Consider the following 15,645-nt stretch of genomic DNA (forward strand, 5'->3'; position numbering starts at 1 on the left):
GGTATGTTAGTTTGGCCCCATTGTTTTAAGTAGTGGAAACTCATTGTTTTATAAGTTAACAGTTACATTAAATAATACTGTTATTTATGGTCAATCCAAATAATAATTTAAAAAGCCAGCATAATTTTTTTTTACCAATTTCTCTTTTTAAACACACTTGTTTTGCCCCATGTTTTGCACGATTTTGGATTTTGTGTAGAGTGGACTGGAATATTTGTAAAATGCACACGGCTTTGAGCTTTCACGTTTGGCAGTAATAACGTTTATTTGATGCTGAAATAATGTTATTTATCTTCTTGTCATTACAATATCTTGGTTATGTTTTGTCACACATCTAGTTTTGACTGGTTTGATCTAGTTTACTGAGCATGCGCAATAGGTGTAAACAGGAAGCTACTGGTGGAAAACCCAGAGGACGAGGATATTATTCATTGGACGAAAAACACACATTATTAATCGTGAATGTCTAGTTTCTGCTTTACGGAGTAGCCGATATAAACGATGTGCCATATTATTACCCGATAACACCCTCAATTGATTATTGGGAGAATTGTCGACAAGGTTGGACAGCCTTGCCAAATACTGTAAGCGAGCCAGATAGTGACGCGATCAATTCCACCTCCTTTTTTCCTCCTGACTGCTTTGTGGGTCAGGTTTTTCTCTCTCCCTGAATTTGCATTTATACAGTGTGTACGGTAGACAACAATGGTTCAGAAAGATAAGACGTTAGAGACGTCTCAGGTCGAGAGCGAACCGAGCCCCAGCCCGGTCCCCGGTGAGGCTTGTTGTGCAGAGGCGGCCCTGCTGCTGCCAGGGCCGGTGGAGGAGCCGGGCCCCGGGGTCCAGCCCACGGCGGGCCGCCGGAAGTTCATCAGCGGAGTCGTAGAAGGTATTGTGCACATTATTATTATTATTTCCATACAGGGGATGGTCGTGCTTCACAGATGGTTGTAGTTCATTGCGTACATTGGAGAAACCGACCCTGTCACGAAACGCAGTCTGCTAACTAAGTTGACAGCTGTCAAAACAAATAAAACATGTATCAGAAAAGCATGATGGCCAGCTACGTTTTTAATTCATAGTTTAATGTTTAATGAATAATTTAGCTATAAAGGAGGACATGTGGTGACGAGATTGCTTAACGATGATCATGTCGGCTAACGTTGCTAATGCAGATTATGAATTGTGTGTCCATCTACAGTACCACATTGAAGTAGTATCATGCATGTCATTATGCAGGGAGAAAGACAGAAAGCACCCAAGACCACCCAACCCAGAGGGGCGAATGGTCAATCTGAATCATAAAACACTAACATCCACAGTGGATTTGGTTGATCTGTCAGCAGTCTGTATTGAAACCAACCATATTGTTTGCCCTAGGCTTTTATGGTCGACCATGGACGATGGAACAAAGGAAGGAGTTGTTCAGGAGGTATGATGAGTTTGTGTGTTCAGTTTTGATATTTTTAACCATACCAAATACAGTGCATCATTGATGTTTTGAACCATACCAAGACAGTGCATCACTGATGTTTTTAACCATATCAAATACAGTGCATCACTGATGTTTTTAACCATATCAAATACAGTGCATCATTGATGTTTTTAACCATATCTAATACAGTGCATCATTGATGTTTTTAACCATATCAAATACAGTGCATCATTGATGTTTTTAACCATATCTAATACAGTGCATCATTGATGTTTTAACCATATCTAATACAGTGCATCATTGATGTTTTAACCATATCTAATACAGTGCATCATTGATTTTTTTTTAACCATATCAAATACAGTGCATCACTGTTTTTAACCATACCAAATACATTGCATCATTGATGTTTAATTTTAACCATATCAAATACAGTGCATCATTGATGTTTTTAACCATATCAAATACAATGCATCACTGATGTTTTTAACCATATCAAATACAGTGCATCATTGATGTGTTTTTTTTTTTTTTTTAAGATTTATTTTTTAGCGTTTATCGCTTTTTACTACTGGGCAGTCCAGTAGAGAGAGAGAGAGGAAGAACGGGAGACAGAGTGGGGGGGAAGACATTCGGCAAATGACGCCGGGTCTGGGAATCGAACCCAAGTCGGCCGTGCCGCGACGCAGCGCGTTACATGGTTCGCCACTTGGGCGCCCATCATTGATGTTTTTAACCATATCAAATACAGTGCATCATTGATGTTTTTAACCATATCAAATACAGTGCATCATTGATGTTTTTAACCATATCAAATACAGTGCATCATTGCTGTTTTTAACCATATCAAATACAGTGCATCACTGATGTTTCTAACCATATCAAATACAGTGCATCATTGATGGTTTTAACCATACCAAGACAGTGCATCACTAATGTTTTTAACCAGGGATGCACCGAAAATTATCGGCCGAAAATGGTTAAAAAGGCTCTTTCGGCTTTCGGCCGAAAGGGTTTTAGCACCGAAAATATATGACCGAAAGTCAAATAACGTGTTGTTGTGATGACGTCATCAAAACGCGACTACAGACATACCGGTAGCATGCGCAACATGTAACGTGAGCAGCTTGGCAGCTCTTCCTGCATTCTACAGCCTGTGATAACTAACTCCTCTTGGGAGTAGGGATGCCCCCCGAAACCCGGTTCATTGATCAGCTCCGACGTTAACGGTACTGCTATCAGTAGTCTAGGAGCGGATTAGCTACGGAGCTAACAGTGTACCATCCATCTGCGACGCAACGGTGGCAGCAACAGTGGACACTGAGTAATGTTAACATTATGACGAGTTCATACTACACTACACGTATGAACTCGACATAACGTTAACGTTACTCCGTTTAAATTAAGTGTTTAATTAGCAGCAATCTGTTGTTGAAAATGTATCGTTAAACCGGAAATGGAAATGCGAGGACAGGAAGTCGTCATCAATCGTTGTAGTCTTTTAGTCTTAACAGTCTGGAATTAATGTATGCATTCAAAAGTGCTGAATAAATGTTTTATGGGCCCATAATAGTGATTATTAATATTATTTAAGTTAAGTTTAGCCATAATCATGTCTTTTGCCATAATCAGGTAGCTAAAAAAAAAACATATATATATTTATATTAATCATTTTTGGCCTTTCGGCATTCGGTTTTCGGCCAACTGTTTCCTATTTTCGGTATCGGTTTCGGCCAAGAATTTTTCGGTGCATCCCTATTTTTAACCATATCAAATACAGTGCATGTTTTTAACCATACCAAGACAGTGCATCACTGATGTTTTTAACCATATCAAATACAGTGCATGTTTTTAACCATACCAAGACAGTGCATCACTCACTGAGGTTTTTAACCATATCAAATACATTGCATCACTCACTGAGGTTTTTAACCATATCAAATACATTGCATCACTGATGTTTTTAACCATATCAAATACACTGCATCATTGATGTTTTTAACAATATCAAATACATTGCATTATTGATGTTTTTAACTATATCAAATACAGTGCATCATTGTGCCAAAAAGAGATTATTTTCAGCTATGTAATGCTGCTTAACTGCTTTGTATTTCACAGGCAACAGAAATGGGGACTGAATACATACCTCTATGCACCTAAAGATGACTACAAACACAGAATGTTCTGGAGGGAGATGTACTCGGTGGAAGAAGCAGGTGAATTTCCTGGGTTCACAAGCTGGGATCCAGGGTGTCCATGAGAAGGGGTCCCTGATAACATAGGAAATCTATCTCAAACTCCGCCCCTCTTTTCTTGATACTCCAATCGTGATTCCTCGGCTGTGACCTGGGAGAGTTCCTCGGCTGTGAGCCTGTGACCTGGGAGAGGGTCATTACTTGTTGGCCAAGCTGCAAAAAGACAGAACTTGTGATAAAATAGGGTTCTGTGGTATAATGCATTAGGGATGCTCCGATATTGGTATCGGTATCGGCCGCCGATATCAGTAAAATAGCTGGATCGGTTATCGGTAAAAAAAAATTATATTATATTATATTATATTATATAGCATTGTGAGCGGGAATTTGGCCCCATAATTACCCATGCAATCAGAACATGGCGGGAAACACAAAAGAAATATCCTAACCCTCAAAAATGGCATAATCACACTCCCATATTCAATAACAATGCACTCTTAATGGGAAAACGCCCTATAAGATTCCCTATATGGGAAGAGCAAGGCATACACTCATTAGGGGATATTTTTAATAACCAGGGCTTCTGCAGTTATGTCGAAATATGCACAAAGTTTAACCTCACCGAGTCCACATGGCTTTTTTACATACAGTTAAAGCTATGTCTGAGGTCTCACGGTGTTCCATTACTCATACCAATCGAACACCACAGATACCACAAATGTTTCTATGAAAGAGAAACATTGGGAGGTTTTGTATCAGGTTTTTATTATCAATTACTAACGTCCTCGTATGAAACCCTTCAACTAGACACTGTCTGGAGGAGGGATATACCAGACCTGGAAAATGACTTTGATTGGCAAGGAGCCTGGGCAAATGTCCGACTTACATCAAGGAACCCGGATCATCAACAAATCAATCTGAACTATATTCACAGGACATACTTGACTCCTATAAGGCTGTGCAAAATGGGGCTTAAACAAGACTCCAAATGCTCCCAATGTACAAATGGGGACGAAGGAACATTTATGCACATGTATTGGGACTGCCCACCAGTTAAGGCATTCTGGAAAGATGTGTCCCAACAATTATCAATACTCGTATCTTGGAATATACCTGTACACCCCTCGGTATTACTATTGAATGATGTTTTTGAGTTTGCAGTGAATCCACAGCTAAAGAGATTGGTTTTATCGGGTATCACAGTAGCTAAAAAAACTGATCGCATCACGCTGGTTTCAACCGGAAAAAATGTGCCGGAGAGTTTGGTTCCTTACATATCTAGATGTGATATATCAAGAAATATCTACAGCAAGAATTCTGGGTCTCAATGAATCCAAAATGTCAATGTGGGTAGAAGTGGTGGAGAGAATAAAAGCTAGCTTATAGTGGTAGTGTCTGGTTAGGAGTGAGGGATAATGGAGGTACTATCCAAGAGGGGGTCCGGGAGGGGGGGGTTCGAGCTGGAGCATATGTGTGTAGGGTTTTAGAAAATAGGTATTAGGGGTATATTCTATACTAACAGTTATATAATAGTAATTTCGCGGGATATACACTGTATACGGTTAAAATGTTATTATAGACTATTTTTGTTTTATCTTGTTTCTGTACTTGCATGTATTTTAACCACCTTGACTGAAAGTTTCATTATGCATTGTGTGTTGAGTACTGACTTTTAATAATTTTTGTTTTGCAATAATAAAAAAAAAAAAAAAAAATTATATATATAGGATTTTATTATTATTATTAGTTTTTTTTAATTATAATAATAAATAAAATAAGAAATAACCATTCAGTACATTTGTGTTAATTTGTTACATTTAGTTTCACTAAGTTAGGAAAGTAATGTTTTAAGTCAAGCCTGATGTTGCCTTGCACAAAAGAATGATCCTAGTCTCTTCCACACAGTGACAGTGAGGCATACAGTTTATTAATTGAATGAAGTTTATTTTCTGTCTTTGTTTACAACAAATCAAAAACACACTTGTGATCAAAATATATTTTAATATATTAAAAAAAAACGTGGATTACATTTTTTATTTTTATAATTTTTTGGGGGGGGGGGGGGGGGGGATTGGACAATGGGTATCGGATCGGTATCGGTATTGGCCGATACCCAAACCCAGGTATCAGTATCGGGACTGAAAAAGTCGGATTGGTGCATGATGCATCCCTATAATGCATATCTATTTAGGATCCTTTGTATGGAAAGACTTGGGGAAACCCTGTTCTAACTACATGTATCTCCTAGCAGGCCTGCTGGTCTGCCCCTGTAACCGGCTGGAAAATGACACATGGTTTGCTAACTTAAAGCGACAATCATTTTCCTATTGCTTAGTTAAAGTTCTGGAGCGTGTACACTACAGAAAGATTTGTGACCACCAGCGCTTTCAACACACCACACACTTTCGCTGCTGTAGCCTCAAAGGGTCCGGTGTGACCGGCTTGGTCAGGCTTGTTCTCACGATACCATACGTATGCCTAGAACAAACGAGGCACGATAGTTTCTTTGCCTACAGACAGGGCTCTACAGTGCGAGCATTTCACTCGCATTTGCCCCTTAAAATAGATTTGTGCGAACCGGACAAATCATTTAGGAGCACGGTGTGCAAGTAATGGTTTTGGGTAGTGGGCGTGTCAAAGCGCAATTGTCATTTCATAATATACACAGAGCAGTGTGGACCTTCAATTTTAGAAGCTACAGGTATGACATCTAACTATTCAGCCCTGCGTTTGACAGCTCTGTGACAACTTATCTCACGAGTCACGCTGTTTTTATGTGTAAGGAAAACTCTGCAAGCAATGGTCTAAATGCACCTCGTCCCTCTCTCTCTCTCGTCGCTGTTTCTATGTGTAAGGAAAAGTCCGCGAGCAATGGTCTAAACGCACCTCGTCGCGGTAAAACTCTCTCTCTCTCTCTCTCTCTCTATGTATCTGCTCTCTCTCTCTCTCTGCAAGCTTTGCATCCCCTCTCTCCTGATCCTATTTCAAAAGGAAGATATTGATGGACATTAGCTATAGTATAGCTCAGCAGCTGTAACAATCATTTGATTATTTACGTTTCAACAGTGTAATATTAATTAAAATTATAATGAAATAAAGAACTTTCCATGTCTGTCATCTAATAATATATTCCATTACCTTTCCTATCTGTATCGAAGTCAAAATGTTGGTATCGTGACAACACTACAACATACAAAATCAGCTGGACAACGTATATCCTTTGTCTAGTAGGCATGGACCAATGTGTGATTTTGGTGGTGCTATTGCACAGATGTTTGGCCCTTAGTATGCACGCACAGTATAATATGCATGTAATAAATAGTTTGTTAATAAACTCTGGTACTTTTTTCACTGTGCTCCTAATTTTCTTTGTGTGCTCCTAAATTTCTTTGTGCAGAGCCCTGCCTACAGAACACAGGTTGTCTTCTGCAATGATGGAGTGGATGCGGAGTAGGGATGGGCATTGATTTTCCAATATTCAAATGTCGTTAAATTATTTAAAAAAATCGAATAGTTTATGCAAATATCGTTTTGTCTAAAAAAAATATATACCGTATATATTTCCCTTGTTTTTACCGGCAACTACACTGTAGTGTATTGAGATGGGACCATATTTACTGTTACATTGTAGCAAAGTTTTGCACGTTTTTGCCATGTTGTTTCACTAAGTTCACACATTTCAAGCATCAGTGATGTAACTTTCAGAATTAATACTTTTGTTCCCGGAAATACGCCAGCTTTGTCCGCTAGCTGTTAGCAATGACAGCAGCCAGCTAGCTTGCTTGTTAAACATGCTGATGGTTATATAGATACATTTAACAAGTAATAGTTAATTAGTTACTGAACAATAATCAATTGGTCTCTTCTATCATCTCTCTTAGAGCAACTCATGACTCTGATCAGTGCTTCCAAAGAGCATGGGATAGAGTTCATCTATGCCATTTCCCCTGGACTGGACATCACCTTCTCCAATCAGAAAGAGGTTGCCACACTCAAGAGGAAACTCGATCAGGTATGGCAACATTCCATTCAGTTAAAGAAAAAAGGTTTGCACACCCAACTAGGTGCTGCTGTCTATTGGGGCATATCCTTAAAAAAAAGAGAGAGACGAAGAGAGAAAAAGGCCACATTCTTCCCCCCTTTTGTGGCATTTTAATGACCACTGATGTTTTAACACAGCTCTTTCTTCAGGTGAAAAGTAAGTGAAAAAAGGCAACATACCACACATTGACTGCTTCAACAAAAACAAAAACATTCTAGAACAGACGTCCTATCAGCATTAGTATGATATTAGCATTAGTATTATATTAGCATACTATTAGCAAACACTGCAGCAGGAAATTAACTTGGGTCCAACGCTGTTCCCTAGCAACACAATTCCACTGACACTGTCTACACTGCCCTGCGGAAGCTAATCGCAGTAACTGCAGTCTTTTTCAAAATTGATTTATGAGTGAAATTTAACTCTAATATCTGTTTCATCTTGTGGCAAAGTTTCAGAGTTCAATCTTACTCTGTTTTAGAGAAAGAGGGTATAAAGAATTGCAGTAACTACAAAATCACTGGATAGTCAAAGAACCGTAAAGCCATTTCTCTCAGTTTCACTGTTTGCATAGTTAGTGTGGTTAGCTTCTGCAGTATAGGCGTTACACATATATTGCCTCAAAACAAGAATAGATTCTGCTAGATGAGCAAGTGTCACCATTCTATGAACCATCATTATTGATTTCATTGTCCTACTCCCTCCCTCAGGTCACTCACTTCGGCTGCAAGTCCTTTGCCTTACTGTTTGATGACATCGACCACAACATGTGCCCCGCCGACAAAGAGGTGTTCAGCTCGTTTGCACACGCCCAGCTGTCCATCACCAATGAGATCTACCAGTACCTAGGAGAGCCAGAGACATTCCTCTTCTGCCCCACAGGTAGTCACTCACTTGTTAAACATGCTTGGTATTGCACTTTGTAAATTTTTTTTGTGTGGGGTGAAGGTTAGCAACTTATACTGTGAATTTCACAAAGTATACAAAAAGATTACATTATAACTAGGGTTGTGAAATTGATAAAAAAATATATAATAATAAGTAACGTGCCAATCGAATGATTTGCTTGTATTAACACATTGGGCGCTGGGCATTGTGCCCATCATTATACCCAGTCTGCCACCGCTGTAAGCCTATGGAGATGTTTACCTTCTTTGCAGGGCTATAACCTTTTAAATATTATATCTGCATTACTATGGCCCATTCAACATCGATTATCTATCGTTCCGGATGTGGGAACGTTATATTTTTTCATTCATACATTGTTGTGTTAATACCGTCGAGAATATAAGTATGTTTTTAAGCTTTTCTGTTGTAATTCCAAAAACACTAGTTATAGGCCCTGACGCATATGATAGATTATCGATTGGCGTTTCTTTCCTATACACGCTATATGTATGGCGCAATAAAAGCCGAAATCATATCGATTATTGCGTTTCGAAAGCGATCCAAATGCACTCGAGTGTTTGTCTGGACCCACGTAACAAGATATTACTGCCGGAGAAATTTCCTCGATGCACCGATCTCCACTTCCGGTTTGGCGTGAGCTTGGGCGGTATGACGGTATTACGGTATACCAGGGTATTTAGAAATCCCGACGGTATTAAAAATCAATACCGTCCGTCACCGTCAAAATCACAGATGCGCTTCAGTTTCTTTTACAGTGAAACAGAGTTTTGAGTGTAGTGCACACACGCGCCAGCAGAGGGCGAGACCAGTCCTCACCCTCACTAGTGGAGCGAGTGGGTCACAACGGTGTTCACGTTTTACGGTAATGTTGCGACAGTGCTGTGAAAATACCGTAAAGCGTTGTGACGAGAGTTGGTGTGTGTTGTTGTGCACTAGTGGAGCAAGCAAATAATCCGTCTCTTATTATATGTGAACTAAAGAGTACAAGGTTTACACAACAGCCCCCACCCGCTTTTGTATTGTATTTGTACTGTCCTGTACTATCCGCTGTCGGCTGTTTATCTCTCTCTGTGAGCTTGATTAGCTAGCGTTAGCTCACGCTAACTAGCGTTAGCTCTGCGGCTAATCTTAGATTACCCTGAACTAAATCAATGACTAGGTTATAAAGCATTCGAGTAGTTTTCACTGCACATAGAAGTAGCCTAACAGCGCGAGCATTTCGGGAGCATATGACCAAAACCCAGGCAATTTCGAGCCGTTAAGGAATCAAATAGTCTGCCATGGCTAGGCTACATGCTAACGCTAATGGTGCAGGCTTCTGATTCTGACTACCATTCTGAGACTGAGAGCTAACGATGATTTGTTACTTGGTAACACGGGTTGCATACTTTTTTGGCTGGACCCGGAGGGCCAGATACGAGCCGGTGTCAGTTACTGAGTGATTGACAGGCTGACTGACTCCCCATTATTGAAATGCACATTGCGCGAGTCTCACACTGGCATAATCTGGGTCCGGCTTAAGTAGGCTTGCCTAGTCTTTTAATCGATAAAATGAACACGTTAATATTGACAGCCCTAATTATAGCACACAATTCTTGTCCTCACCAATAGTGTTGGTGAAAAATCTCACAACACTCAACAACACAAATTTGCACATATGAACTGACATTGTGGTAGGCTGCAGGGATCTCTCCATGGTCCTGATTGGCCTGATGGCAGGCTGCAGGGATCTCTCCATGGTCCTGATTGGCCTGATGGCAGGCTGCAGGGATCTCTCCATGGTCCTGGTTGACCTGATGGCAGGCTGCAGGGATCTCTCCATGGTCCTGGTTGACCTGATGGCAGGCTGCAGGGATCTCTCCATGGTCCTCATTGACCTGAGAAATTACTCAGTTTTCAGTATGCGTAGACAGGGGCATTGGTCATGATGTTAACGTTTCTTTCCTTCTCTTAAGAATGTGTTGTCTCTCTGAGCGAGAGATTCTCATTATTTTAATTTACCCTCAGCTGTTGCTTGGCACTAGCAGCAAGCAGGAAATGGTCTATTCCTCGCTCATTTGCTTATTACCATCTTTTTCTTTTTGAACAAATGTTTTTTATTTTCCCTTTTTTACATGAAACAAGACAAACAATACAGTAACAGTAATAATCAACGATAAATCACAGGACTATAACAGAAATAATAATAACAATAATGACAGTCCAGTAATTAAATCAGAATGAGAGTAGACTAAAAGACATACAAATAATAAATACAATTCGGGTCCCGGGGTTTCCCTTTTCGGGCAAGCAGTATCGTGTTTTGGTGAGGCTGGGAGCAGCGTCGATTGTGTGTTTTGGTGCTATAACGTTGGATCAATAAACGCGATCAATATTTGGAATGGCGATCAGGAATTGGATTAATCTTTTTGCAGAACATCTGATGTGAGGTAAGGACTCTATTTTACCAGTCTTGGGTTAATCAGATGTTTTTTTCTCCGCCATCGCAGCGCGCGTGTGCGTAACGTTAGCGCTGACCACGGCATGGATAATCGATTTTTCAGCCCGCTTCTCTAGCGTGCATAAGTACACATATACTATCGATAATCTAGCGTTTATTTGAAAATATCAGTTTTGTACATGTTGACTGCAAGCAAGTCATTGATAAGCGAGGGGTGTTTTAGACCCATAGCCATAATTTAAGATATACCGGTAGTTTAAGCGTTCGCAAATTTCCCCGTCCTCCCATTGACTTCCTTATTGGCACGCTAGCCCTAATATGGTCAAAGGGGCGTGGCTCTGAAGGAGTTAATAATATCCGGTTAATTTTAAATGACCGGATATCCTTGCACATCCCTACATTACATTGCATTACAAAAATACAATGTCGGATCCCATTACCAATGTTACCCTTTTGGATGTAAAAACAAGATGAATGAACATAATGTAAAACTGATCATGTATTTATCTTTCTGAAATCCAGAGTACTGTGGAACATTCTGCTACCCAAATGTGGGCCAGTCCCCCTACCTCCATACAGTGGGGGAGAAGCTGCTGCCTGGCATTGAGGTGTTATGGACAGGTGAGTCTGAGACACCAACACAAGCATTATTAACCCTTTCACTACCCCACGGTTAACCCTTTCACTGCGACAATACAGAAGATGGACCCTTTCACTGCCACCCAAAGGGTTATCCCTTTCACGACCAGACTACAGGCGGTTAACCGTAGTGTGGTAGTGAAATGGTTAACCTTCTGTAGTGTGGTCGTGAAAGGGTTAAATGCTTTCATTAATGTTATGAACTAGCTTTCTGCTAGCAGTACCTCATTGTGTTTGGGTTCCTGACAAACAAGAATAATGTAAGCGGTATTTATTTGTTAAAATATGTATTAATTAGTTCTACATTCCAACAGACATTACTGATATAGAGTGTTTAGTCAGTAACATGGGTCTCCCAGTCTCTCCGCTCTGCAGTAAACGGAACATACATTTTTTGGTATCCCTTTCCACTTTATCCAATCAGGAGAGAGAACCCTAGATATTTGTACTTATTTCAAGAAATCTTGCCAAGCCAAATTTGCTTACTGCACTGGTAGATAGATGTACTTGTTTCAAGGACATTTGCTTAAAACTAGCTTTTGTTTCTTATTTTTGACCATTTCTGCAGTGTAGACTTCTCTCTCCTGATTTGGATAACATGGGAAGGGATACCATAACATATATTTTCTGTTTATTGCAGAGAGGAAGGACTGAGAGACCCAAGTTACTGACTAATCTATATCAGTGATGGTTGTCGGAATGTAGAGCTATTATTTTTAACATGTAGATCAAACAAACAAAAGAATACCACTTACAGCACCTTTTATAGTAAAGTGTGAGTTCTGTCTCTTGTGACTGGTGTTGATGCCTGGTGTCACCTCTCCAGGTCCTAAGGTGGTCTCCAAAGACATCACGGTGGAGTCCATCGAAGAGGTCTCCAAGATCCTGAGGAGAGCCCCTGTCATCTGGGACAACATTCACGCCAATGACTATGACCAGAAGAGGCTCTTCCTGGGCCCCTACAAGGGCCGCTCCACAGAGCTCATCCCCAGGCTAAAGGGCGTCCTCACCAACCCCAATTGCGAGTTTGAGTCCAACTTCGTGGCCATCCACACCCTGGCAACCTGGTACAAGTCCAACATGAACGGCGTCCGCAAGGATGTGGTCATGAGTAAGTATGACAGGGAAAGCATTGAATTGAATGTTTAGAGTTTTACATCTCTCTATCTCTCTCTCTCTCTCTCTCTCTCTCTCTCTCTCTCTCTCTCTCTCTCTGAATGGTTTTCTCAAACGGTGAGATCGCCCTTTGTAATTATCAGGGTAAGATGAGAGTTATGTGTCTCAAGCCAAATTCAAATTCCAAATTCAAATGTTTTTTATTGGCATGACATGATGAAGTATTTATGTATATATCATCTAATCAAGTAACTTTCTCTCTCTCTCTTTCTCTCTGCCCCCTCCCTCTTTCTTCTTTCTCTCCCTCTCCCTCTCCCTCTCTCCCCCCTCCCCCTCTCTCTCTCCCCCTCTCTCTCCCCCCTCCCTCTCTCTCTCTCTGCACCCCTCCCCACCAGCGGATGGTGAGGACAGCACGGTCTCCATCCAGATCAAGTTGGAGAACGAGGGCAGTGATGAGGAGCCGGAGACAGACATGCTCTACAGTCCTCAGCTGGCCCTCAGACTGGCCCTCACAGAGTGGCTGGGGGAGTTCGGTGTTCCTCATCAATACAACAGTAAGAGGAGGGGCATCTGGGTAGTGTAGCGGTAAAACACCACTCGCCCATGAGACATGGGTTCTATCCCCGGTGGCGTTACTTCCGGCTTGGTTATGAACACAATTTGGGCGGTGTTCTCTGATCGTTGCATCAGCGGCGCCTCTTACTGGTTGGGCTGTTCCAACAAACAGGGAGGCGATCTGGGAGAGATATTGTGAACCTCGGCGTGCGTAACACTCTCCCAGTGAACCTCCTGGCTGTCCAGGGAAACCGGTGACTGTATTGGAGGAGGCATATGGTAGTTTTTCCATTTAGTAAACCATTGAAATAACCAGGTCAGAAGTTTAGACTCCTAGTACTGTAATGGAGGTGGCTGCTCCACCTGTTCCGCTGCCCTAATAAGGAATGGAAAAGCCTGTACCTTGTGGATTGCGTGCTGCGTGATGAGTACTGTATGCAAGTATTGATCCATCGATGAAGGGATAAGGAATCTATGTTATCAGTCTTAGGATAATCAGACCCGTTTTCACGGAGATATAAGCTTTTATGTGATATGGCTGTTTGACTCTAAGAGTGATCAGGACCTCAGAGAATCGATTTTCAGCGTGCGGCACCAGCGTGCACACGTACACATATACTATCGATAATCTAGCGTTTATTTGAAAACGATTCATAAATAGGCCGACAAATGACAACGCTCTAGAATATTACAGTACGGGGCGATTATCATGGAATCCTCTTTTTTCTCCGTGAAAACGAGGGGTTTTCTAAATGCTATGAAACGGAAATGAACCGATAAAAAAACAATCTGCTTCGACAATGTTGACTGGAAATAGGTCATTGATAATGCGACGGGCAGATTAGACACATAGCCATAATTTAAAACATAGATTAGTGGATGTGGGCATTCAAGCACTAAATGAGTGCCCCCTGCTGGGCACTGAAAGTGTTAAAAAGTAATTGAAATTCAAATCAACCATTCACGTTTTGTTCATCCATGATAAAATTGTTCTGAATCAAGATATATATTTTTTATTATTTAAAGGATAACTAATTGTCAAAGTGGTTTTAAGCCATAAATATTGAATCCGATTTTATTTCTATAAAAAACAGCATTTAAAAGTGAATTCTATCCTTTCAAATGGCCTTTTAAAGTGAAAAATGGTGCTTGGAAAACACGACAGAGAGGGAACGTCCATTTAGCTGCATGCTGTACAGAACATCCATCTAGCTGCATGCTGTACAGAACACGACAGAGAGGGAACATCCATCTCTGTGCAACTGTGGTGCAGAAAGGACAGCGCAGACACGGTCTGTTGACTTGGCGCCGGTGATACATTTGGAAAAAGCTCATTCATATCTGATATGGGGAAATAAATGGGCTTATTTGGGAAAATAACTTTACATTGAGATACATTTTATGGTGAATTAAGTCCATATAACATGGTACGTTTTAAAAAACGCATTCAGTAGCAAATATAGCCTATTCAATTTGACATGGCATTTTAAAATATCAACAGTATTGTGTTTAATCGGCTTTAAAATAAGGTTTTGACATATAATTAAATCACGTTTTTATAAGCTGTGTGCAGGGTTTCCGTTAGCCAGTATTTACCAGCCAATGGCTGTCTAGAATTTGTCATTGTGGCCGGTAAAAATATCAACCTTTGCATACCTGCGACTGCTTGTTTTATGTGTTACAACGTAATGCTCTTAGCTTTTCTGGCTTCATATCAACCAAACATGCTTATATTGTTACTTTCAAGGATAATCTATGTTGGCAGGGAATCTTTTTGTCAGGATCCAGATGTGACTGTTCAGTTCTAAGCCCTGTGTGTGTGTTTTGCTATCGTCACGTTTGGTGAAAGAAGGACTTCAGACTCTTCCCTTTCCCCCTTCAGGCCGGCAGGTGTCTCACAGCGGTGCCAAGAGCTCAGCCATAGATGTGGTGTCCCCGGGCGTCCCGGCACTCTGCTCCTCCACCGCGGTCACCACGGTGTTCCAGCAGCCCATCATGTCCCCCACCGTGCCGCCCCTCTGCCTGGATCCACACGCACACCCCATGGCCAAGAGACCGCAGGAGGAGGAGGAGGTATGCTTTGTTCATGGCATTATTGGAATCTTGTAATTGACGAACCTCCGCTTTTCCGAGGGAAGCGTGGAGTTATTCCTTTGTTGTCCTAACAATAGCTTGAATCTCACACCTAGAGAGACGATGTCCCCTAACCCCCTCCCTTCTCTAGCCGTGCGAGAGAGAGCTGGGTCCCCCTCTCCACCTCAGTGTTCTCCCAGGTGGCCACTGGAAAAACACTCCTCTATACACTAGAGCA

At 41.2% G+C, this 15,645-nt stretch overlaps 1 protein-coding gene across 1 annotated transcript in view; it reads left to right on the forward strand.

Annotated features, from left to right (window-relative positions):
- The first annotated feature begins 392 nt into the window (after positions 1-392).
- oga (O-GlcNAcase) overlaps positions 393-15,645 on the forward strand; it is a 44,632-nt gene continuing 29,379 nt past the window's right edge. The window contains exons 1-9 of the mRNA XM_084320989.1: positions 393-889; positions 1,381-1,432; positions 3,557-3,654; positions 7,515-7,645; positions 8,386-8,557; positions 11,547-11,645; positions 12,490-12,774; positions 13,175-13,333; positions 15,217-15,407. Of these exons, the coding sequence (XP_084177115.1) occupies positions 706-889; positions 1,381-1,432; positions 3,557-3,654; positions 7,515-7,645; positions 8,386-8,557; positions 11,547-11,645; positions 12,490-12,774; positions 13,175-13,333; positions 15,217-15,407 (1,371 nt within the window). The 5' untranslated portion in view covers positions 393-705. The remainder of the gene's footprint in view (positions 890-1,380; positions 1,433-3,556; positions 3,655-7,514; positions 7,646-8,385; positions 8,558-11,546; positions 11,646-12,489; positions 12,775-13,174; positions 13,334-15,216; positions 15,408-15,645) is intronic.

The sequence above is a fragment of the Notolepis coatsorum genome (genome assembly GCF_963971535.1).
Source record: "Notolepis coatsorum genome assembly, chromosome: 9".
Lineage (NCBI taxonomy): Eukaryota > Metazoa > Chordata > Actinopteri > Aulopiformes > Paralepididae > Notolepis > Notolepis coatsorum.